Source organism: Theropithecus gelada, chromosome 3, assembly GCF_003255815.1.
Source record: "Theropithecus gelada isolate Dixy chromosome 3, Tgel_1.0, whole genome shotgun sequence".
Classification (NCBI taxonomy): Eukaryota; Metazoa; Chordata; class Mammalia; order Primates; family Cercopithecidae; genus Theropithecus; species Theropithecus gelada.
In genome coordinates this window covers 30774191-30800380 of record NC_037670.1, presented here as the reverse complement: position 1 = coordinate 30800380, position 26190 = coordinate 30774191, and the positions used below count along the sequence as shown (strand labels likewise).

The 26190-nt window shown below is 46.8% G+C and overlaps 1 protein-coding gene across 1 annotated transcript in view; it reads left to right on the top strand.

Annotated features, from left to right (window-relative positions):
- The window catches only part of HUNK (hormonally up-regulated Neu-associated kinase), a 127071-nt gene that overhangs the window by 98886 nt on the left and 1995 nt on the right, over window positions 1-26190 (top strand). The window contains exons 8-11 of the mRNA XM_025381038.1: window positions 4423-4585; window positions 12316-12399; window positions 18939-18986; window positions 24525-24705. Of these exons, the coding sequence (XP_025236823.1) occupies window positions 4423-4585; window positions 12316-12399; window positions 18939-18986; window positions 24525-24705 (476 nt within the window). The remainder of the gene's footprint in view (window positions 1-4422; window positions 4586-12315; window positions 12400-18938; window positions 18987-24524; window positions 24706-26190) is intronic.

Here is a 26190-nt window from a genome sequence, read left to right as displayed (position 1 = left end):
TGAAAGGGCAGAGAAAAGGGTGTCCTGTGTAGTCATAGTTTCAATGCCTAGAAAGGTCTAGAAACACCCGCCAAGCCTTATGAAAGCTGAAGTGCTGAGTCCTTCAAAGAAGATGGCCAGGCAGGGCTCTGCTTGGGATGGAAGCTCTAGAAAAACTTTAAAGGGGCGTGGGAGTCTGCATCCACACTTCAGTGCCAAATTTACACTCACCGTGCCCAGAGAGGAGGTGGTTTCACTCTGTTGCCATCTAGAATTCTAGCATTTGGCTCATGGGAGGTAATTTAAACAAAGTCTAGGTGACTTAGGTTACCAAGGGAACCTGGAAATAGATTGCTGTTTTCCAATAACAGCTCGATGTGGGCCAGGATCTGAAACAGACACCAGAAATACTACTCTAAAGCGAGGCAGGGAGCAAAGCTGAAAGGACCTTGCCTCATTATCTATACTCATGATGGAGAGCAGCACGCAGGTACGCTTTCTGTTAAAGGAGGGGGCCTTGGTGGTGGCCACGTGAGTCATTAAGCTCATGTAATCACCGCCTAAATGAGCATAATCAATCCACTCAATGCGGCAGCTGCTGGAGAAAGTGGAGCTGGTGTGAGAAAGACGGTGTTTCCCCTCCTTGTTGGCTGCATCTTCATTCACAAAGAATTAGGAGGCGACATCTCATGTTTGTGGCTTTCCCACAGTTTGCAGACAGACTTTGATAGATTAAAACGTAAATTCAAACTCCTATCCTGTTGTTGCCAGATTAGTGTAATGGTTTTTGCATTTGGACTTGGTCAGCAGCATAATGGCCGTACATGAAGCTGGTTCAGTGGACTGTAAAACGGGCTGAGATCTCGCGTGCTAAGGAAAACAGCACTCTGTGTCTTCTGTTTATGCGAGGCCCATTGCACATTTCATGCTAGAGGCAAATCAGTGTTTGGTTTTTAAGTAGTGGAACCAGAATTCTTCTTCTTTATTTTTCTTTTTTAAGACAGAGTCTCGATCTGTCGCCCAGGTTGGAGTGCAGTGGCACAATCTTGGCTCACTGCAACCTCTGCCTCCTGGGATCAAGCGAGTCTCCCACCTCAGCCTCCTGAGTAGCTGGGATTACAGACATCCACCACCATACTTGGCTGATTTTTGTATTTTTAGTAGAGACAGGGTTTCACCATGTTGCCCAGGCTGTTCATAAACTCCCGGCCTCAAGTGATTCACCTGCTACAGCCTCCCAAAGTCCTGGGATTACAGGCATGAGCCGCCACCGTGTCTGGCCCGGAACCAGAATTCTAAGCTGTTGGGGGAGGTACATGTTGTTTACAGTGTTTATTTTGAAAAACCTTTATCTTTAAGACAAAAAAATGTGTTTTTTATATTTATTTTTCTGGTTTTGCTGGCCTGTAGATAAAGGGAATGAGAACATACAAGCAGAGAAAGGGATATTTTCTTTATAAAGTATATTTTGTAGTTTCTCAACATACCTAGCCCCAGATGTATTTTAAGTGTCGTCAATAGTTTCCTTTTGAGAAAGTAAGGAAAATAAAGGTCTCACATTTTACATCACTCTTCTGTAAAGCCTTCTCCTGTGAAGTCATTTCAGCTGCCAAGTTGATCTCTAAAAGCAAAGAGGGAAATGTCTTTGAAAGTAAATCTTTTATGAATAAATGTTTGTGCCAGTCAGTCAACAGATGTTTGCTAGGTGCCCGGCTCCCCTGCTGATTCAGGTGCAGACCTTTTTTTTCTTTTTTTTTTTTTTTTGTTTGAGACAGGTCTTCCTTCGTAGCCCAGGCTGGAGTGCAGTGGCGCAGTCACAGCTCACTGTGACCTAGAACTCCTGGGCTCGAGCAATCCTCCCACCTTAGCTTCTATAGTAGAGGGACTGCAGGCATGTGCTGCCATCCCCAGCTAAGTGTTTCTCTTTTTGTGGTAGAGATGGGGGTTTTGCTGTGTTGCCCAGGCTGGTCTTAAACTCCTGATCCCAAGCAATCTCCATGCCTCGGTCTCCTAAAGTGCTGGGTTTCAGACATTTGTACAGAGCCAACCTTGCTGCCTCTTTCTGTCTCCCTGCAGGGACCTGGACAGTCTCTCCACCCCTCCAGTTAGCTTTGGAACTGGTGGGAGGGGAGGAGGTTACAGGCAATACAAGACAGAATTAGACCAAATTAGATCCATGGTATCAAAACAGATTGCATGTAAATTTGCGCGATTCAGATAATACCTAGTATTCTGGAACGTTGTACCATTCTCTGTGTCATCCAAACATGCAGCCATATACAGATTCGATAAGTGATACTGGAGAGCACCAGGTTTATGCATTGTTTATTGGAAAACGTTCAAACTATTCCTCTCAGTCCAGAGTCAGTTGACCATTTACATTATGGCAGAGCTCGTTTTTGAAGATACTGGACATAAAAGGCAGAGATGGGGTGTCTGCCCCTGTGCATACCCCTCCTTTCCACACTACTGACCTTTCTTCAGAATACCCCATGCCCTCTGGGGATGCCCTGCTCTTGGGGTTCCCAGGTATTTCCAAACCACTGTTCACTCTGCATTGTTTTGATAGACCTCAAGTAGTTATTTTAAAAAATGAACATGTTATTAATATACTTTTTAAACCAGTAATCATGCCCATCCCTCTCCCACCTGTTATCTGGAATGTGTAATTTCGTGGCAAACAGGAATGAGGAAGGCTGATCTCACTGTTTGTTGGGTGTGTTTTCATTTGTTTGTTTTTTGGGACGGCACTTAGGCAAATGGAGCAGAGGGAGAACTGATGTAGGTTACACCGACCGGTGGCAGGCAATGGTCAGGAGACCGCGTTCTGCTCTCGGTGCCCCTGCCAGCCGGCCGTGTGAACTGGGCAAGTTCTCTTCCTACAGGAGAACTTGCATCGTCTCCTCTTCTTTACAATTATGGGGCTACCCTGTGGGGTTTCTCTGGGCATTATAGCTCTGAAGTTCCATCCAAAATGTCTTCAGACCCCTTGACATGGAGGCTAGCAGCTCTCCAGCCAGATAAGCTTGCTTTCTACTTCGATTGCCCTCTTTGTATTACTTTATTTATTTATTTATTTTATACTTTAAGTTCTAGGGTACATGTGCACAACATGCAGATTTGTTACATATGTATACATGTGCCATGTTGGTGTGCTGCACCCGTTAACTCGTCATTTACATTAGGGTATATCGCCTAATGCTGTCCCTCCCCCTTTCCCCCATCCCACGACAGGACCCAGTGTGTGATGTTCCCCACCCTGTGTCCAAGTGTTCTCATTGTTCAATTCCCACCTATGAGTGAGAACATGTGGTGTTTGGTTTTCTGTCCTTGCGATAGTTTGCTCAGAATGCCATCATTCTTTGTATCACTCTTAAGGGATGTAGAATGTTCTTTTGACACAGCCCCACTACCAACACACACACTCCCTTAGAGCCCTCCCCCTGGTTTCTCAGTCTTTGTAGCCATTGGATGATGGTGATGATGATGATGATGATGGATGTATCTGTTTATTTGGGAAGCAGTGAGCCTCTAGACATTGAACCCAGCTGCTGGTTCTTAATTCTAGGGCTGTCACTTCCTGTCTCTGTGACCCTGGGCAAGGTACTGCATTGCTGTGGGCTTTGGTTTCGTTATCTGTAAAGTTGGGATAGTGATAGTACCTACTCATAGGACTATCAGGATGACTAAGTGAATTTACATTCTTTCTTCCCCACTGGGAGGGTGAACAAATGAATGGGTAGATGAATGAAGCCTGGTATTTCTTTGCCAATGTGTCCCAAGGAGTTTATCGTCACAGTACCCCTGTGAAGTAGCTTTAACTGTCTTCCTCTGAGAGCACCCCACTTTGCAGCTGAGCCCTGGACCCCCCATGTAAGAACTTATGAGCTCTTTCTGTTCCTCTAAACATGATCTGGCTAGTTCCTGAATACCTTCCTTTTCCACCCCAAAAACCAGAGTCCAGGTGGCTTCTGTCCATGGCAACAAATACATTTTAAGGAAAGAATGTGTGATCATAAGGAAATCTGGGGGACAGTTGGGAGATTTAAATATAATCCGGGTATTAGCTAATATTAAGTGATTATTAAAATTTTATTGGGTATGTTGATGGTATTGTGGTTCTGCAGGGGACATCTTTGGATTTTGAAGGTGCACACTGAAGGGTTAAGGGGTAAAGTGTCATGATGTTTGTAATTTAAAATACTTCAGCAAAAAAAAAATGCAAGTATGGCAAAGTGATCACTGGTACATCCAGATGATGGTATACGTAAAGTGATTGTACTATTCCTCCACTTTTCTGAATACATGAACATTTTAAAAATAAAAACTCAAGTCAATGAATGAATGAGTGAATGAATGAAGCTGATTCTGCCCAGGGGGTCTGTGTGGGACTCTCCGTGAAGGGCAGGGGTGACTGGCCCTCTCTCTCTCTGCGCCTGGCAGGATTTCTCTGGAAGACCTGAGCCCAAGCGTCGTGCTGCACATGACCGAGAAGCTGGGTTACAAGAACAGCGACGTGATCAACACCGTGCTCTCCAACCGCGCCTGCCACATCCTGGCCATCTACTTCCTCTTAAACAAGAAACTGGAGCGCTATTTGTCAGGGGTAAGTGCGACCCTAGAGGCGGTCATCTCTGCTGTCTGTGGAAAAAAGAGCTCCTACACCCAAAGTGTTTCTCAGTTACTGACACTTGATCCAAGCTGCTAATTTAATCTAATGTGAGGCTGAGTTTTCTGAATGTGGGATAAAGTCATAGCTAAACCTGCTTCTCAGGGAGTGCCTTTTAACTGCAATGTTTTTCAAATACTCTCCCACCAAGTTAAGCCCTGGGCAGAATTAGGAGGGATTCAAGCCTCTTTTCCCTTCAACAGCTTCTGTGTTGCCTTTTTTGTTGTTGTTGTTCTGCTGCCTCTTAGCTCTTCGGGTTCCCCACGCTGTGGGCATTGGAGGGTTCTCTGGTCATAAAACTTAGGTAGCAGTGCCTCCCGGGCATTTGTCTCTAAACTATGGTACTATATATGGACTTCCCTGGCCTGACTCTGACACCTTCCCTCAGTCAGAGTGTCAGAAAGTTCAAGTGTCCAGTGTCACCTGTGAGGTACATTTGGAGTTTCCACAGCGTGGGGTGGATGGTGGGACCGTGACACCCTGTCCCCTTCATCGTTTTTGCCACAGGCAGTTTCTGTGTGCCTGGGTAAGGGAATGTATGTGCCTTAAATTGTCTCTCTCCAAATGGACAATGGCTTAAAAAGAATTCTGCAAATTGGATCCAAGACGATATGGAGTCTGCATACAGTAGCTCATGCTTTTACTCAGAATGGTGGGTGCTGACCAGCTCTAACAGAGAGTCAGCTGAAGAAATTCAGAATTGCCAGGAAGCCCATCTGAAATTTTACTGAGTGTTCATGGTCACGAAGGACCATCTTCACCCTGGGCCTGTTGCAGCTTGACATCTGATGACGTGGAGTTGTCACTGTTAGGAAGACATTTACCATCCAGAACGTGTGCTATTTGAAGTCATATGATAACCCAATATGTCACCAAATTTTACTAGAAAATAGGCTTAGAAACCTTTCTGAGGTTTCTGTATGAGAGCTAAAGATGCAAAATCTACCAGCAGTTGGGGAAATGATATTCTCGCTGGCATGGTGGAGATGGCCAAATTAATACCCAGAGGACAAGGTGGTCTGTGTGTGTCTTTTGTTAGCAAATCGATTTGGGAGCCATCTAGAAAACATTGCTGAACAGACGAAGATGCTCCTTGGGAGGTTGGTTAAACATTTGGATGAAGGTACAGATGTTTCTGAGCTGATTTAGCTCAGAATACTGGCCAGATTTTGCTTCCGCAGGAAATTATCCACGGAACTACATTTTTTTTTTTTTTTTTGTGAACCACCAAAGGAAAGATCTACATGAGAAGAAATACTTTCAACAGTAAAAAGCTTTAACAATGTTTTATGGGGGAAAAAACGTGCTCTGTACGATAGGGTGGCACCTTTTTGATGGGGACAGAGTCAATGCTTTGAGTTAGATTTCACAGATGGTGTCACGGTGGCTGCCTTCCTCATAGAAGGCTGCTGGAGAAGAGATGTCAAATCCAGAAAGACAGGACTTTCAACATATAGTATATTATTTATTTTATTTTATTATATGTTGAGGAGAGATTAAGAAAATCTCTTGTATCACACAGCAGTTCTCTGTTCTCTCATCACGAGGAACATAAAAGACATGCTGGACTTGAAGTTGCTTCTCTCTCATTTCTCTTTTTTTAATTTTTTTTTTCTTTTTTTTGTTTTGAGACAGAGTCTCACTGTGTCACCTAGGCTGGAGTGTAGTGGGACGATCTCGGCTCACTGCAACCTCTGCCTCGCAGGTTCAAGTGATTCTCCTGCCTCAGCCTCCTGAGTAGCTGGGACCTCAGGCACGTGCCACCAGGCTTGGCTAATTTTTGTATTTTTAGTAGAGATGGAGTTTTGCCATACTGGCCAGGCTGGTCTCAAACTCCTGACCTCAAGTGATCCTCCTACCTCAGCCTCCCAAAGTGCTGGGATTATAGGCGTGAGCCAAAGCACCTGGCCCTCTTTTTTTTTTTTCTTTTGAGATGAGGTCTCACTCTGTCTCCTAGGTTAGAGTGCAGTGGCATGATCTCGGCTCACTGCAACCTCTGCTTCCTGGGTTCAAGCTATTCTCCCACCTCAGCGTCCTGAGTAGCTGGGACTACAGGCATGCACCACCATGACCGGCTAATTTTTGTATTTTTGGTAGAGATGGGGTTTTGCCGTGTTGCCCAGACTGATCTTGAATTCCTGAGTTCAAGCAATCTGCCCACCTTGGCCTCCCAAAGTGCTGGGAATACAGGTGTGAGCCACCATGCCCCGCCTCATTTCTCTTTTGTGAAAAGACCATATTCCCCAAACTTCTTTCTCATACTTTAAAATTTCTATTTATTATATATCTTATAGTGTACATGATATATTCGTACAATGTTACATGCTTATAATTTATAAATGCATATATTGTAGGTGCCTGCTTACAAGTTTTTCACACATAAGGGATCAGGGTCATACCATTTGGACACCACCATGCTGTAGAGGATAAAAGTTAAGAATTTAAATAGTCTTCAGATAAAAGGAAGAAAAGAGGGTTAATGCCCTGATTTTCTTTTTCAGGTGATGAATACTGTTCAAAACTTAGTTATTCAAATGTATTTTCATGAAACTGACTATATTATAAAGCTCATGATTTCACTTATTAGAGAATGACATTGCTACTCTCCCAAGTAAGTTAACAGTTCCGAACACTCTTCTTTTGGTGGAACTAGTTCTTCAGGTGCTGACCAAGTAAGATGGAGGGGTCTTCGGTTTTAAAAACCTTTCCTATAGTTACTTCCACATTTAGAGATACAAGCTTTTGTCAGTCACGCTCTTCTTAAACAATCAACATAGCTCATGCTAAGCAAGAGAGACATTTTGTCTGAAGCTTTTTTTGTCTTTTCAAAACAAAACAAAACAAAACAAAAAGAGTCTTACTCTGTCGCCCAGGCTGGAGTGCAGTGGCACAATCATGGATCACTGGAGCCTCGACCTCCCGGGCTCAAGCGATCCATCTATAGTCCCAGCTACTCAGGAGGCTGAGGCAGGAGGATCACTTGAGCCTGGTAAGTCGAGGCTAATTTTATTTTTTGTAGAGATGGGGTTTCGCCATGTTGCCCCAGGCTGGTCTCGAACTCCTGGGCTCAAGTAGTCCGCCCGCCTAGGCCTCCCAAAGCACTGGGATTACAGGCATGAGCCACTGCGCCTGGCCTAAAGCTCTTAGGCTGTGTCCTGATGTGCCTGGATGTATTGCCAGCTGCTGCATTTCTGCCTGTCTCCTTTGCCCAGTATCAGGGCTGGGAGTGTTGCAAAGCAGAGCGGGGCTTTGTCTTCTGAGAACATTCTCTGGAAACTCAGCTGGTGTCATTCTAACTGGAAAAGGTTTGGGGGTAGTTTTCAATTAAATTTATTTAATTGACCAAAAAAATTGTATATATTTATCCTGTGCAACATGATGCTTTGAAATATATATACATTGTGGAATGGCTAAATCAAGCTAAATAAATATGTGTAACCACACAAATTTATCATTTATTTGTGGTGAGACCATTGAAAATCTACTCTCTTAGCAATTTACCAGAATAAATACACTGTTATTAACTATAGTCACCACATTGTTCAATAGTGTCTTGAATTTTTTTCCTCCTGTTTAACTGAAATTTTGTATCTTTTGACCAATATCTCTTCTGCCCACTTCCCCCAACCCCCTTCAGCCCCTGGTAACCATCATTCTACTCTCTACTTCTATGACCTACACTTTTTAGATTCCATGTATAAGTGAGATCATGCACTATTTGTCTTTCTGTGCCTGGCTTATTTCACTTAGCATTATGTCCTCTAGGTTCATCCATATTGTCAAAAATGACAGAATTTCTGCCTTTTTTAAGGTTGACTAGTATTCCATTATATATATGTACCACACACTTTCTTTATTCATTCATCCGTTGATGACACAATAGCCATTTCTTGGCTATTGTAAATAATGCTGCATTGAACATGGGGTGGGGGTGCATATGTGTCTTCAACATACTGATTTCATTTCCTTTGGATATAGACCCAGATGTGGAATTGCTGGATCATATAGTAGTTCAACTTTTAATTTTTTGAGGAACCATACTGGTTTCTATAATGGTTGTACTAATTTACATTCCCACCAACAGTGTGCAAAGGTTCTTTCTTCTCCATATCGTCTCCAACATGTGGTATCGTCCATCGTTATGATAAAAGCTATTCTTACAGGTGTGAGGCAGTATCTCATTGTGGCTTTAATTTGCATTTCCCTTATGATTGGTGATATTGAGCAATACCTATTGGCCATTTCTTTTTTTTGAAAGGGAGTCTCACTCTGTCCCCAGGCTGGAGTGCAGTGGCATGATCTCAGCTCACTGCAACCTCTAGCTCCCGGGTTCAAGCTATTCTCCTGCCTCAGTCTCCTGAGTAGCTGGGACTACAGGCGCGCACCACCATGCCCGGCAAATTTTTGTATTTTAAGTAGAGACAGGGTTTCACTATGTTGGCCAGGCTGGTCTCGAACTCCTGACCTTGTGGCCCACCCACCTTGGCCTCCCAAAGTGCTGGGATTATAGGCATGAGCCACCACACCGGCCCTAAGTCGTCTTCTTTTTTTTTTTTTTTTTGAGATGGAGTCTGGCTCTTTCACCAAGCTGGAGTGCAGTGGTGCGATCTCGGCTCACTGCAACCTCTGCCTCCTGGCTTTAAGCGATTCCCCTACCTCAGCCTCCTGAGTAGCTGGGATTACAGCCACCTGCCTGCCACCATGCCCAGCTAATTTTTATATTTTTAGTAGAGATGGGGTTTCACCAAGTTGGCCAGGATGGTCTCTTGACCTCGTGATCCACCCGCCTCTGCCTCCCAAAGTGCTGGGATTACAGACGTGAGCCACCATGCCTGGCCTGGGCCTAAGTCTTATTTTTTTTACTTTTATTTTGTTTGAGATGGAGGTTCGATCTTGTTGTCCAGGCTGGAGTGCCATGGCGAGATCTCCACTCACCTCAACCTCCACCTCCCAGGTTCAAGCAATTCTCCTGCCTTAGCCTCCCAAGTAGCTGTGATTATAGGCATACGCCACCATGCCCAGCTAATTTTGTATTTTTAGTAGAGACGGGGTTTCTCCATGTTGGTCAGTCTGATCTTGAACTCCTTACCTCAGGTGATCTGTCTGCCTCGGCCTCCCAAAGTGCTGGGATTACAGGCATGAGCCACTGTGGCCCAGGCCTAAGTCTTTAACTCATTTGGAGTTGACTTTTGCAGATGGTGTGAGATGGGGTCTGATTTCGTTCTCTGTGGATGTCCAGTTTTCCAACACTATTTAAGAGGATCTCCTTTCCCCATTCTGTGTTCTTGGCAGCTTTGTCAGAAAGTAATTGACCATAAGTGCATGGATTCATTTTTGGACTCTCTTTTCTATTCCATTGGTCTATGTGTCTCTGTTTTTATGCCAGTATCATGCTGTTTTGGTTTCTACAGCTTTGTGATGTGTTTTGAAGTCAGGTGGTATGATGCTTCAGCTTTGATCTTATTGTTCAAAATGACTTTGGCTATTCAGGGTCTTTTGTGGTTCAATACAAATGTTAGGATTTTTTTTTTTCTGTTTCTGTGAACAGCATCATTGGAATTTTGACAGGGATTCCATTGAATTCATAGATTGCTTAGTATACTATGGACATTTTAATCATATTAATTCTTCCAGTCTATACAATCTTTTCATTTACTTGTGTCTTCTTCAATTTCTTTCATCAATGTCGTATAGTTTTCAGTGTACAGATCTTTCACTTCCTTGGTTACATTTGTTCCTAATCATTTGATTTTTTTATGGCTGTTTTAAGTGGCATTGCTTTCTTGATTGCATTTGTGAATAGTTTGTTGTTAGTGTATGAAAACACTATTGATTTTTTGTGTATTGATTTTGCATTCTGCAACTTTCCTAAATTCATTTAGTAGTGCAAACAGTTTTTTGGTAGAGTCTTTAGGGTTTTCTATATATGAGATCGTGTATCTGCAAACAGGGACAATTGAACTTCCTTTCCAATTTTGATTCCTTTTATTTATTTATTTACTTATTTATTTATTTTAACAATTTCCCAAACATTTTTATTTTTATTTTTCCTTCTACTTTTATTTTAAGTTCCGGGATACATGTTTAGGATGTGCAGGTGTGTTTGTTACATAAGTAAACATGTGCCACGGTGGTTTGCTGCACAGAGCAACCTATCACCTAGGTATTAATCCCAGCATTCCTTAGCTATTCTTCCTGAGGGTGCCTTTGATTTCTTTCTCTTGCCTAAGTGCTCTGGCTAGGACATGCAGTACTATGCTGAATAGAAGCGGTGAGAGTGGGCTTCTTTGTCTTATTGCTGAACAAGTTGTCTGTGGGGATTAATTCACTCTAGTTAGAAACACCTGCTTGCCTAGAGTGTGGATTCTCAGACCAGTTGTGAGTTTTATGATGTCTGTTTCACATTTAATGCTTAAATCATAGGGCATACCTAGTCTGAGAATCCATACTCTAGGCGAGTGACTGTTTTTAACTAGAGTGAATTAATCCCTACAGACAACTCAACTGCTCAGTAATTTCCGCACATGGCTAATTTAATTGTACTGTATGCACTGTCCCGGTTATTAATCTTATCAACCAATTATTTACACCCCTTGTATAATTTTGAAGCTCAATCTAATGAACTAAAAAGTAAAATATTATCGCTTAATGGCCGTTTCTTCCCTTCTCTCTTGGTTTCCTCTTTTTAAAACCACGAAGCATGTATTTTAAGATAGAGAGCCTGGAAGGGCATTTGTTAACTGTTTGTTGGTTGATTAATTAATTAATCCGTGTTTTTATTCCACCCATTTCCAGACAGGATTGCACCTACCTCAGCTTCAATGCAGTTGTTTGTCTTCTTCTTTGAGCTATGTTAGGAATTGTCGTGGCTTTCATTTGGGTGGTGGTAGTGGGGAGCAGTGTGTGCGTATGTGTGTGTGGTGTGTGTGTGTGCACTGTTGTTTTTTGTTTATTTTTATTTTCTTGAGAGACGCAGTCTCACTCTTGTCACCCAGGCTGGAGTGCAGTGGCATGATCTTGGCTCACTGCAACCTCCACCTCCCGGGTTCAAGTGATCCTCCTGCCTCAGCCACCCAAGTCGCTGGGATTACAGGCGTGTGCCACCACATTCGGCCATTTTTGTATTTTTACTAGAGACAGGGTTTCGCCATGTTGGCCAGGCTGGTCTCAAACTCCTGACCTCAGGTGATCCACCCACCTTGGCCTCCCAAAGTGCTGGGATTCCATTAGCCACTGCGCCCGGCCGTGTGCTGTTTTAAAATAAAGCAAACAAGCAAGATCCATGTTCTATGTAGTGGTCCAATAAAATAAGTTATTCTTTCCAGCTCATTTTCTTGGTTTCTACATACATGTTTTTGAGTAGTCTTACTGCACAGATAAAAGAACTGAGGCCCTGCAAGGGGCAGCATTCTACTCAGGGTCACCTGGCCCTTTGCTGGCAGTGATAGTAACACAAGTAGGTGACCCGACTCTGCGCCCAGGGCTCACCCCACGCTGCATTCTGCATGCAGGCCATCCTGGGGTGAGACTTTATGTTGCAATTTACTGGCCTGCCAAACATTTCCAGCATTCTCTCAGCCAAGCGCTGGTTTAAAAATTAATGACTGCTTAATGGACATTTCTATTTCTGAGAGTTGAGCTGTGCTTTTTCTTTTCTCCTCTGGTAGAAATCTGACATCCAGGACAGCCTCTGCTACAAGACCCGGCTCTACCAGATAGAAAAGTACAGGGCCCCCAAGGAGTCCTATGAGGTGAGTGATCCCTGAAGCCAACCTCAGGGTCTCTTAGGAAGGGTGGATTTCCATTTGCAGTAATTGGAAAAGAAACCAATTACTGTAGGACGCTGAAGTAGCAAAAGACACATACTTACACTCATAACGGAGCCCTGGAGAAATGGTTTACAGCGGAACCGGCTTCGCGGTGTCTAAACCATGGTTCTCAGCTCTGGCTGCATGTTAAAGTCGCGGGGAGCGTTTGAACATCTGGATGCCCAGGCTGCTCCTCAGACCAGTTCCATCCAGTCTTGGGAGTTGAGACTCGGGTATCGGGAGTTTTTGAAGCTCCCTGGATGTTCCAGTAAGCAGCCAAAGTTGAAAACCACTGTCAGGATCTCCCAAAATGAAAATGAGATGTTTCAGTGTTTCACTCACATGTGAGTGAAACTAGCAAAAACTGATCTCATAGAAGTACAGAGTAAAACTGTGGTTATTGGAGGCTTGGAACGGCAGGGGGAAGGGAGGGTAGAGAGAGGCTGCTTAACGAACATGAAATTACAGCTAGACAGAAGGAATAAGTTCTGGTGTTCTGTGGCACTGTAGGGTGACTGTAGTTAACAATAACTTATTATATATATTCAAAAAGCTAAAAGAGGATTTTGAATGTTCCTAACACAAAGAAGTGATAAATATTTGAGGTAATAAATATGCCGATCACCCTGATTTGATCATTACATATTGAATACATGGATGGAAATATCACTCTGTCCCATAAAAAAGATGTATAATGATTATGCATCAACTAAAAATAAAAGGAAAAAAATGCAAATGCTAGAAAAAAATGAGATGCTTAAAAATAGAGCTGAGCGTAACACGTGGCATCAGAAGAAAGTGAGATGAGGACCAGGAAAGTTTGGGTTCACGCAGGCTTTCTTGGCCAGCTGTCCCTGGTGACCTGATGTAACCTGGGACGTACCTAGAGAAAAAGACCACAGCTCTTTGATTTCAGAATGAAAACTAGACTCCTGTGGCAAATCGTCTCAAATCTGGATCTCACATCCATGTTTATTAGGAGACTGTGCCTGTGAATTCCAGATCCAGGGGTGGGGTGCGGCCTCAGGGCCCCTCATTCACTTTTTGCCAAGGGAGCTCTTCTTTCTCTCAGGGATTTTCCTCGGAACCTCTTCCCTTTCCCCTCTGGAGCCTCTTTATGTCCCCTGAGTGTCCTTGCCACGGGAACCTCTCTCCTGGGACACCCAGGTCTATTAGTCTGTTCTCACGCTGCTAATAAAGACATATCTGACACTGGGTAATTTATAAAGGAGAGAGGTTTAATGGACTCACAGTTCCACATGGCTGGGGAGGCCTCACAATCATGGCGGAAGGTGAATGAGGAGCAAAGTCATGTTTTACATGGCGGCAGGCAAGAGAGCTTGTGCAGGGGAGCTCCCCTTTGTAAAACCATCAGATCTTGTGAGACTTATTCACTACCATGAGAACAGTATGGGGGAAACCGCCACCATGATTCAGTGATCTGCACCTGGCCCCACCCTTGACACATGGGGATTTTTACAATTCAAGGGGAGATTTGGGTGGGGACAAATCATATCACCCACCCAGAAGTTCCTTCATTTGAGAAGGGATCAAAAAGGGACCCTTTGTCTATGCCCCAGTGAGGCCACTGGGCCTGGCCTCTCCTCTCTTTCCTTTTCCGACGTAAAGTTTTCATCCTGATCCCATGAGCAGTGCACATCACTCTGGAAGGATTCTTCTCCGGGCTTGTCTTGCACGCAGGACTGCAGTGGAGCATGGTGGTTACTGGGGCCCACACTGGGCTTCTGGGCAGCCAGTGAAGCAGGTGTCCAGGGACACTGATGACAGGGAGTGCCCAGCTGCAGGGCCCCATGTGTGAATGTGACGGGAGCTCAGGAGAGGGAACTACCCCAGCATCAAGGTGGGCAATGGCACGGGTCTCCATTTCAGATAGACCCTGGGGCAGAGGGAGAGGAGAAACTGGCAAAGACGAGGGCTGGGGGTTGGCCGGGCAGGGGGTGGGGCAGTCAGAAGGCAGTGATGCCAGCGGGGGACCGAGAGGGCCGTGGGAACAGAGGAAAGGTCACACATGAAATGGTCAGCATTGTCTACTGGGCAGCTAGTTGTCCTGAGCATGTTAGAAAGAACAGCTTCGTGAAGTGCCAAAGGCAGCAGAGAGGTTGTGTGGATTTGGGGGTGGGGAGGGGGAAGTGAAGTCCGTGAGCATGTACCTGTCTGTCAGTGACGCTGCAGTGAAGGGAGAGAACGTGTCCTTGATAGAAGGATGCTTGGGGCAGGGGAGGAATGGTGGGCCTTGGCCTTGACCCCAGGCTGGATATCCCTTCCTCAAGACAGGCTGTGGGGCCCGGGGAAGATGAGGATGGAGACAAGCTCTTTGGAAGGTGGGCTGTGGCTGCAGGAGCTAAGCCACAAACCCAGGTGTGGCTTTCAGGCTTAAAGCTGGAGAGCCAGGTAGTGGGGACCCAGATGCCCCCGAACTCTAGACCCCTCTGGCTAGTTGATTGCTAAATGTTAACCCTCTCTTGCATGAACGAAGGGGTCTTGAATCTAGCACGCTCTGAACCAGACTCTCCTCCCGCCCCCTCCGCCCCCCAGCACAGTAGCAGCCCCATCCTCCAGCAGTGCAGGGAAGAGACCCGAGTCCTTGACTATAACTCTCCCCTGACCCCTAGAGCTACCCCATCACCAAGTTCTGCCAATTTGACTGCTAAACCCCTCCAGCCCCTGCACTCTGTCCATCTGCGTCCCCACACCTGTTCCCAGCCATATCACCTCTGTCCTGGACTTCTGCTATGCCCTCCTAGCTGAGCCTCTTGCTTCCGGGATGGTGGCCTGCCACTCTCTCCTGCCTGGCCGTCAGAGCGAGCTTTTCACCCTCACACCTCATCATATCACTTTCCTGCTTGAGACCTTCGGAGGCTTCCTTCACTTGCCGGGCAGACTCTGTGCGTGGTCGCCCTGTGTGGTTCAGCCCCAGCTTGCTTCCCCTACCTTGTCTCCCAGCCCCATGGCCCCCACACACACAGCGCCGAGTCCCGCCCTGTGCTCAGTCCACAGCCTTAGGGCTTGCTGTGCTCTCTCTGCCTGCCGGGGCTGTGCACATGCCGTTCCCCCTTTCAGAATGTTTTCCCTGCTCCTCTTTGCTAAACCTAAGTGTTTTCAGATCCCAAAGCAAGATCACCTCCCCATGGGCCCCTGCTATTCCCTGACCTCTGCCATCCAGTCTTATCCTATCTATCCTATCTGCCTACCACGTTCTACATCCTGGGGCCTGTCCCGTTTGCAGCTGTGTATTTGTTCTGGGGCTGTTTGATTAACATCTCTCCCTCTGGGCTGTGAGTTCCAGGAGAGTGGGCTCTGAGTCCCCTTTGCTCCTCACGATATTCCCAGAGGCCACATGATGCCCGGCATGTAGTAGGTGCTCAATAAATATTTGCTCAATAAACAAATGAAAAGATCAAGTGAGCCCTGATCAGAGTCTCAGAAAATGGATAGAACTGGGACAAGCAACTGGAATAGGTAGGACATTCCAGGTGGGACACCTGGCTGGATTAAAGGCAGGGGGATACCTGCAGCCTAGCACACACATGATGTTACCATCACCAAATGGCCATGCCTTACGTCAGCTGCACTGAGGGTGGTCACCCCAGCCAGAGTCCAGGGGATGCAGAATTCACTGTTAGACTTCCTCCCTTGTGCTTTGCATGTCACTCGTGAGGACCTCAAATAACAATGCAAACTTAGGTGCATGGAGTGTGTGCCCTAGGTGGCCTGTAAGCCACTTTGCTGACGCCCTGGTCCACGCTGCCCTCACATCCGCCCCACTGCGAGTGTGTGTCAGAAGGGGCCAGAACTCTAGTGGGAGAGGGCCCTTCTTTCATTCCGATTCCTTTTCTCTATTATTTCCTCTGGCCTGAAGACACATGGTAAGCGTTTAAACATTTGTTGAAATATTTAACGGTTAGGATTTAAATAGGAACACTAATGGGCAAACAGCATTCAATTTTCTATGATCCATTTGTTTCCTCTAAACTGCAGCGATACTTCTCTAATGAAATGACAGCTATTACCAGATGATCCAACTTGTCTCCGGCGGAACCTAGCAAGTGGAGTGAGGCTAGTTCGGGAAAGGGAAGGGCCCAGGCCTCCCAGGGAAAGTCCACTCGGAGCCCGAGGGCCTTCCAGTCGTCCTCAGCACCACGTGGCAGGGGTGGAGCTGGATGGGGAGAGGGAGTGGTAGAGAGGTTTCAGATTGTGAGCAAACCAGGGTGTGGCCCAGGGCCCGTGTCCCCTAGGGCTGTCATCAAGCCGTGTCCCGGGCACTGAGTGCATGCAGTGGCCTCTTTGTTCCTTTTGATTCCAGTTCGTTTTCTCCTAGGAGACAAAGGAGCTGAATTAAGTTGCAACAACTTCCCTCTTGGGGTTACTGTGCAGTGATTTTACAACTTTACCATTTTCTCTACCTCTTTTTCCTGTCAAAGGCAGAGACTGTATCTATAAAAGTGGGGTGCATTTCTCATCTGAGGACACCTATCGTGTGTGCCCAACAGACTCCTTTTTCTAAAAGAGAGAACCCCCCGGGACTTTGGGGGTCGAGGTAGGGAGGTTATCATTTTTAAATTGGCTTATGAAAGCCATGGAGAGCCCAGGGCCAGTTTTGTTAAAGTCTTTTGAAAAATAGTGTTCATTGATAGGAAAATGTCAAATCCAGCTAGGAGGTCTCCTCTACAATGACAAAGTAATGTTGGAGTTTTCAAGAAAACTGATGGAGAAGGTGGCGGGGGGCTGGATTCGTCTGCTTGGCTGCCCTAACAAGCACCACAAAATGGGTAGAAATTTACCTTTTCACAGTTCTGGAGGCCAGGTTCAGGCCTTACAGATGCATCACCACAATCTCTGCCTTCATCTACACGGCATTCTCCTGTGTGTGTATCTGTCCCAATTTTCCCGTTCTTTTCTCTCCTCCCTCCCTCATTTTTCTCTCTTTTCTTTCTTTTCCCCCCTTCCTTCCTTCTTTCCTTCCCTCTTTCCTTCCTTCCTTCCTTCCTTCCTTCCTTCCTTCCTTCCTTCCTTCCTTCCTTCCTTCCTTCCTTCCTTCCCGTCTTTCTGTCTTTTTCTTTATTTCTTCTTTCTCTTTCTTTTTCTTTCTTTCTTCCTCTCTTCTTTCTTTCTTTTTTCCTTCCTGCCCTCCCTCCTTTCTCTCTCTCTCTTTTTCTCCCTTCTCCTTCCCCTCCCTCCCCTCCCCTCCTTCCTTTTTCTTTGTTTCCAGGCCAAGCTGGAATGCAGTGACACAATCATATTTCATTTCAGCCTTGGCCTCCCCGGCTCAGGTGTTCCTCCCACCTCAGCCTCCCTAGTAGCTGGGACTATAGGCATGCACCATTAGGCTTGGCTAATTTTTTGTAGAGAAGGGGTTTCACCTTGTTGCCTGGCTGGTCTTGAACTCCTGAGCTTAAGGTATCTGCTCACCTCAGACTCCCAAGGGGCTGAGATTACAGATGTGAGTCACCACGCCCAGCCCAAATTTCCACATTTTTAAAGGACACCAGTCATACTGCATTAGGGCTCACCGTAACAGCCTCATTTAAACTTGATTACCTCTGTAAAGACTCTCTCTCCAAATAAGGTCAAATTCTGAGGTCCTGGGGTTAGACTTTAACCTATGAATTTTGGGAGAATATAATTCAACCCACACAGGGATGAAACATTTAAAGGCAAATATTAAAATGTTCACTTTGTGTCTTACTTCAAAATCTATACTACTTTTAAAAATATAGTTCAGAATCAGATCCGGTGATCTGTGCTGTTCGAAATCAGAAATGTAGTTACTTGGCTGGGCTCAGTGGCTCACGCCTGTAATCCCAGCACTTTGGGAGGCCAAGACGGGTGAATCACTTGAGGTCAGGAGTTCAAGGCCAGCCTGGCCAACATGGTGAAACCCTGTCTCTACTAAAAATGCAAAAATTAGCCGGGTGTGGTGGTACACACTGTAATCCCATCTACTCGGGAGGCTGAGGCAGGAGAATCGCTTGAACCTGGGAGGTGGAGTTTGCAGTGAGCCAAGGTCATGCTACTGCACTCTAGCCTGGGCAACAGAGCGAGACTCAGTCTCAAAAAAAAGAGGTGTGGTTACTTTTGGGGGACAGAATGCCTGGGAGAGGACATGGGGATGGCAGGGAGGACCTTCCAGATGCTGGCTGTGTGTTCTGTTTCTTGATCTGAGTGACATTTCTGTGGGTGTCTTTGCTGTTTGAGAAAACATTGAGCTGCTGACTTATCATTAGAGCACTCCTCCACACAGTGTCTTAGATTTTAATGAAAAGTTTACCTAGGAAATCTATTCAGCACACGAATTAGGACATCTGCTGCCTACTTCCACGGCGATTTCGGGATTTGCTTTCTGTCTATGAAAATGGAAACGAGTAATTCTCAGCCAGAGCTGCAGGGCCATGGGGGGAGCATTTAGGGAGTAAATAGCAAGTGCAGATTCTCGAATTGTTGAAGGCTGTTCCTTTTCACAGGCCTCTCTGGACACCTGGACAAGGGATCTTGAATTCCATGCTGTGCAGGTAAGAACTTGGGGGATTATGATGTATTAGTCAGGGTTCTCCAGAGAAACAGAACCAGCAGAGCACGGAGAGAGAGAGATTGAGACTGAGATTTACTTTAAGGAGCTGGATCACATAGTTGTGGGGATTGGCAAGTCTGCAATCTGCAGGGCAGACCAGCAGGTTGGATGAGTTGATGTTGCAGCTTCAAGTCCGAAGGCCATCTACAGGCAGAATTTCTTTTGCCGGAAGACCTCATTCTTTTTTTCTTGAGGCCGTTGACTGATCAGATGAGACCCACATCATGGAGGATAATCGACTTAAAGTCTAATTTAAATGTTAACCACTTTATTTATTTATTATTATTATTATTATTCTGGGTCTCTCTCTGTCGCCCAGGCTGGAGTTCAGTGGTGTGATCTCAGCTCACTGCAACCTCCGCCTGCCGGGTTCAAACAATTCTCCTGCCTCAGCCTCCCAAGTAGCTGGGATTACAGGTGCCCACCACCACGCCTGGCTAGCTTTTGTATTTTTAGTAGAGATGGGGTTTCACTGTGTTGACCAGGCTGTTCTTGAACTCTTGACCTCAAGTGATCCACCCACCTCAGCCTCCCAAAGTGCTGGGATTATAGGGTGAGCCACTGCTCCCGGCCTGTTAATCACATCTTTAAAAACACCTTCACAGAACAGTCTAGACTGGTGTTTGGCCAAACAACTGGGTACCATGGTCTAGCCAAGTTAACATATGAAATTAACCATCACTTATGATCCTAAGGGTTGGTCAGTCTCTGCCCAGGGCAGCAGGCTCTGCCAGCCCCATCCTTATCCAGAAGTAAAACATGCCGAATCCTGTTGTGAGTTAGACCACATTGGTTCTGGCTATGTGGAATTGACTGTTTTTTATTGTCTCATTACAACTCTACACCTGGCTGTGCATTTCTGTTTCCACCTGTATGAGAAATGGGATTTGCAGCTATCTAGAGCTTCCTGGCTCAGTGGCCTAATTTATGAATGAAGCCCTCTTTTTTTTTTTTTTTTTTTAGATGGGGTTTCCCTGTGTCGCCCAGGCTGGAGTGCAGTGTTGTGATCTTGGCTCACTGTAACCTCTGCCTTCCGAGCTCAAATGATTCTCCTACCTCAACCTCTTGAGTAGCTGGGACTACAGACGCTCGCCACCACGCCCAGCTAATTTTTGTATTTTTAATAGAGACAGGATTTCACCATCTTGGCCAGGCTGGTCTCAAACTCCTGACCTCAAGTGATCTGCCTGCCTCGGCCTCCCAAAGTGCTGGGATGACAAGCGTGAGCCACCACGCCTGGCTCAAAGCCCTCTTTTTATCAACTCACTTGTAGGTTTTTCTGCAGCAAAATCAGATTTCCCCTTATGTGATGGGCAGCAAAGAACCAAAACCAACCAGCCACCGACATCTGGGCCCCGGGCCATCCCAGCTGGTAGCAGTCAGCACTTGGTTCTGACACACCAAATAGCCTGGTGAGGCTTACTAATCATCAGAGGGAAGGAAAGCTCCAGAAAAGCCCACGTCCAGCTGGACTCGATAAGAGTTACTCAAAGAAAACTCATCTCAGGTCCCAGGGCCCCTCTGCCACATGCGGAAAGAGGCAGATTTCCCAGGCAGCCATCCATCCTGCAGCCTGGGGTGATGAGGGTGCAAAGCAGGCGTCCATCCCTGTTAAATGGATGCGTGTGCTCTTCAGGCGATAAAGCAGGTGTGATGTGTGTTCATCGTTATCCTCCCAGAGCTGGGAAGGAACCACACTTTTGGTTACACGTGGGAAAACACCTCCCTCGAGGAGAAGTGAATTGCTCAAGGTCACCCAACACATTCTGGAGAGAGCAAGGAATGGACTCCAGACTTCAGACTGCCGAGCTGTGACCGTGGCTGGGATTCTCAGGTGCAGCACCCGCGGCAGCCACGCCGGGAAAGAAGGGGGCGGTGTGGGTCTTTGGAACACAGAAGCCTGGGGTCATTCTTCAGTGGCCGTCATACCCCTAGTTGCACAGCCATCAGGAAAGACTCCAAAGGGAACCAGCCCTCTGGAGCTCAGACTTCAGAGGCTGAGGATGGGTTTCGCCCTCCTGTAGGCATCTCCATCTCCTCCACGGGACAATACACAACATGAAGGATCCTGGGTAAATGATTGTTCATGGGGCCGTGTTTTCAAAATGTCCCTCTTTGTAAATGTCCGTGCACATCTGCAGTGGGTGGAAATAGTTGATAGAGAACAAGAAGCTGTTTAGTGTATATGGCTTGCCTCTGGGGCCTCATGTGGTCTTTTCTCTGATCTGCCTGGGGGGATTTGGAACTGTGCTTGAAGGTGCAAGAGGGCAGGCTTCGAACCGAGAGCTTGAATTCCATCACCCACCCTCAAGTCCACGTGGGTACTGGAGTGTATCGGAGGGAAGCCAGGAGTGTCTGCAGGCGGCTGCTTTGCTGTGTGAGGAACTTGCATGTGGAAGGGGGATGTGATAGGCCCTCTGAAGATCTGTTTTCTGTTACGTAAGGCAATTTAGCATCCTGCTCCCTAAGAAATTTCTTTTGGAGAAAATAGGCCATGCAAATAAAAAAGTCTGATTGGGTGATTGGTTGCATTTGGTAACACGTGCTTGGAAAGCAGGGAGATTGGCTGGTTGTAAATAAACATGCTTTCTCCAGGCTGTTGACCGGTGTGCGTGGACTGACTCTGAGGTTTGTCCCCCACAGCGGGCAGGTGGGGTGAATTCTTGATTTCTCCTTAGAAACCGGTTGCTGTGAAATCACTGATTCTTTTCAGCTGGAGAAGCACGTTCTAGGGGTTCTTGGAGGACATACCAGGCTGCAGGATCTTGGGATGAAGTTGAACAAGGGTGGCCTTGGCAGGGTTTCCTGGAATTTTCTGTCCGGGGGTGCATTTTTCCTCTTTTTCTGCCCCCATAGCAGCTTTCTGCTCATTGCCAAATAGCCCTCTTGTCAGCGACAGGAGAAATTTGGTCTTACAGGCCAACCCTGGTCTCTTTCCACAGCAAACTCCCACGCATTACACACCACTAGGTGCCTCTGGACCCTGTCTGGGTGGTGATACTGGTCCGCAGAAGTCTTGCATCTTGATTGTTAAGTTTTTGAGAACCCAAGGAGGGTTAGAAAGGAATGAAAAGAAACCTAGACAGCCACGGGCAGCTCTCAAGGCTGTGGATGACAGCCTTGAAAAAATGTTTGCTGATCGATTTAAAAAGCAATCCGAAAACGGAAGGAACTGCAGTGCTGTCTTTTCTACCAAATATTGTTTGGAAATGGAGACAAAGGCGCATTTGATTACTTTTTCCCGTAGAAGGTGTTAGCAGGTAGAGCTGGTGACTTTTGCGTAAAAGTAGAGAAAAGGAACCAACTAGAAGGAGATTCTGCCAGATTTTTCAGGAAAGCCGGTAACGTTGCGTTTGCTGCTGGATGGGTGTGCGTCTCTGTGTGTGCAAAAAGCTGGTTCTCCTTTGCCTTAGAGAAGGTGGCCTGTTGGTGTGTCACGGACACAAAGGGAGAGGAAAGCCGTGGAAGGCGGTGATTGTCCTTTGCTGGCTTCAACCAAGGTGACCTGGAGCACACGTCCCCCATGAAAGTTCCCCTTCGGGGCATCCCAGATAATGCCCCTGGAGCACATAACCTTCTCTGGAACATTCGGATCCCACTGCAGGAGCCTAGGACTGTGGCACATTCCTGCCTCCGGACCTTTCCATACCTGGAACTGCCTGACCCTGCCCCAGGCTCTGAGAGTGTGGTGTCAAGTCAAGGGCTGACAACATCGACTTCAGGGCCGGGAAAATCCACGTTTCCACCGGGCTCACGGTGGATTACATAAGCACTACAGACTGTTTCTTCACATGTAAAGGAGGTAGCAGACTGATGGGTCATGTCCTCAGTGCAGCGTCTGGCACCCCGCGTGTTCTCAAAAAAGGCTGGTGGCAGCTGTGAAGGTGCTAAGGAGGGAGTTTGAGGAAGCTTCGCCTCTCCTGGCTTCCCATGTCACCCCTTTGTTGGGAAGCAGCCACATCAGCTACAGGCCAGGCTCCCAGGGAGCTGTGGCCCCTCACAGTGGCACTTGCCACGAGGCTCAGCGTCCCCACTTCCCACATCTCCCCCGTCTTCTTTCCCACTCACAAACTGGACATCATGAACTCTAATCTGCAAAGACTTTGAACATCCTTATTAGAAAGGGCTGTAAAAGTGCAAAGAGACGTTTCCCTGAGAAGCTTCTCAACAACATGAATGGAAACTAGATGAGCTCTCTTGGTTTGCAAATGCTGGTTAAAGTTGAGGGCAAAAATGTGAAAAAGAAAAGCGTTTTTTTCCTGCTCACCCACGGTGAGGTCAGAGGTGGGGTTGCTTTAACAGTAAACACCAAACACAGGCTTTAGGGGCGGAAAAAGAACTGCTGCTGCTTCTTAGTGACATCACCTTTCCCAGAAGCTTGAACTGAATCAAAATTAATTCAGTTCAGTTTCTACCAGCCTTTTTAAAAAACATTTCAATAACTGTTTATTAAGCTTTCTCTAAGCATCTGGCTTTATGCCAGAGGCTGTGGACTTGAAGATATATAAAAGTCAAATTCATTCCCATCAGATGGATTATCATCTAGTACAACAAAGGCAAGATGTATACCAAAAGAATGGCCGCTGCCAAGCGTTTTGGCTCACATCTGTAATCCCAGCATTTTGGGAAGCTGAGACAGGAGGGTTGCTTGAGGCAGGAGTTCGAAACCAGCCTGGACAGCATACCGAGACCCCATCTCGACAAGAAATCTTTCTTTTTAAAATAGCTGGGCATGGTGGTGCACACCTGTAGTCCCAGCTACTCAGGACGCTGAGGTGGGAGGATCACTTGAGCCCAGGAGCTCGAGGTTGCAGTGAGATATGATGACACCACTGCACCACAGCCTGGGTGATAGCACAAGATCCTGCCTCAAGGAAAAAAAAAAAAAAAAAAGCTTCATATGCTCGAGTCCTAAGTATGCAAGTAAGTTCTCGCATGATTAGGGTAGAAAGGGCTGGAAGCCCATCAGGACCACTCAGGGCTCCCTGGATTTGTTGTATATGTTGTGTTGGCACCTCCTTGACTTGACTGCCCCAAATAGATCCTGATGTGAAGGTGGAAGCAGTTATGTTCCCAGTTGCCTTTGCAAAGCCATTACTGCGGGCACAATCTTTGGGCTCCTCCTTAAATGCAGACAGGAGGTTTCCAGAAGTCCTTCTCTGCTTCACCTTAGTTTGTTGGGCTTGTTCCAGAAGAAGTGACCTCCTAGGATTGCCTTGTCCTTGCTGGAAGGCTTTGAAAGAGCACAGTGAAAGGGAGCTGGGGTCCATTGAAGGCCACTCGCTGCCCAGGCAGAGGGAGATGGGCTTCCTGGAGCATTGGCTGGGCCACAGCTCCTCCCTCATTCAACACACAGTTGAGAGCATAGAGTATTGAAAAGCTGGAGTTTCTCTCATTGGTTTGGATGACTTTTCAAAGAGGAATCCCATTGGATCTTCTAGAGTGTGTCTAAGTGCATATGTTTGCTTCTGATTTGCAGGATAAAAAGCCCAAAGAACAAGAAAAAAGAGGGGATTTTCTTCATCGACCATTCTCCAAGAAGTTGGACAAGAACCTGCCCTCGCACAAACAGCCCTCAGCCTCGCTCATGACACAGATTCAGAACACCAGAGCCCTCCTGAAGGACCGGAAGGCCTCCAAGTCCAGCTTCCCCGACAAAGGTGGGTCAGCTCTGGGGACTCTCTCAGGCCACTTGTGTTGGGCTGCGTGTCCACTGTGTAGCCCTCACAGCAGATGGTCGAATGGGCCCTAGAGCAGAGATGATTCCTGTGCCCACAGAAAGGCAGGATTCATGGACCTGAGGTTGCCTGAGCACAGTCCAGGACCAAGCTGTGTGGCATTAGCCACTTGCGCAGGAAGGATTTGGGAAAACAGAGATGGGGCGCAAAGTATTGTGGAAACAGAAATTGGGGTGGATGATATTGTCAGAACAGAGTTTGGGAGGCACAGTATTGCAGGAGCAGAGGTCAGGGTGTGTGGTACTGTAGGGGTAGAGATGAGGCTGTAAGGAATTGTGGGAGTAGAGATGGCGTGCAGAGCAGAGGTCAGGGTGTGCGGTACTGTAGGGACAGAGATGAGGCTGTAAGGAACTGTGGGAGTAGAGATGGCGTGCAGAGCAGAGGTCAGGGTGTGTGGTACTGTAGGGGTAGAGATGTGGCTGTAAGGAACTGTGGGAGTAGAGATGGCGTGCAGAGCGGAGACCGGGTATCTCCCTGAGTTCAGATTCCAGCTCTGCTGCCTGCAGAGGTGCAAGTTCCTTTACTGCTGAGGGTCTTCACTGGATTTGTAAGGGCTCCCACCTGTCGGAGCTGTTGGGCAGATGAGGTGAGATGCATATATAGGCTTCCTCACCTGAGTCAGAATCCAGCCCATCACAGAGAACTAACAAACGTGAATTTCCCTCCTCTGGGACGAGTGCTAAAAGATGCAAAAAGCAGACCTTACTGGGCGCAGGCTTAACACATGGTAGAAACGCCGAGAGGGGACACAGGAGCCGAGGGCGTCCTGAAGCAGAGCTGTGAGGTAGAAGAGAGGTTCCTGTTACTGAGGGGGATGAGACACTTCTTGGAGTTCAATCTCCTTAAATATGAAGAACCAGGTTCAGAGAGGGCCGTGGCTGTCTGAGATACACTCAGGTGTAGCAGGCAGTTAGTGCCTGAGGAGGACTTGAACCCGTCTCCTGTCCTTCTGCCTCCCATGCTGCTCCCAGAGAGAGGCCACTGTCCCCACATTGCCCAAAGCAACCTGCTTTCCCTGGGGCAGAGCATGCAGTGGATCTGGGAGGGGCAGCAGTGTCCATGTGGCAGCTGGAACATTGGAGATCTTGGCCATTAATGAAGTTTTACTTCTTTCTGCTGATGCATCTCAGGCGCCTGTGCCGGCCAGTTTCATTTCAGCGCCTATGTGTTTATTTCTGCAAGGCAGGGAGGCTTCCCAATGCCCTCAGCTGCTCCCAGAATCGATCCCAGTGGGCAGCAGCTTGCTCCTGCAGCTGGGCCTCCGCAGAGCCTATAAAACGTTATGGGAAAAGAAAGAAGCTAAGACAGAGCTTATTCCACATGAACTTGGCTTTATTTCCCTCATCTCCAAATCTGTAGAGGGTTTCCCCTTTCTTTTCTGGCCCAGTTTGCAAACCTGGATTCTAG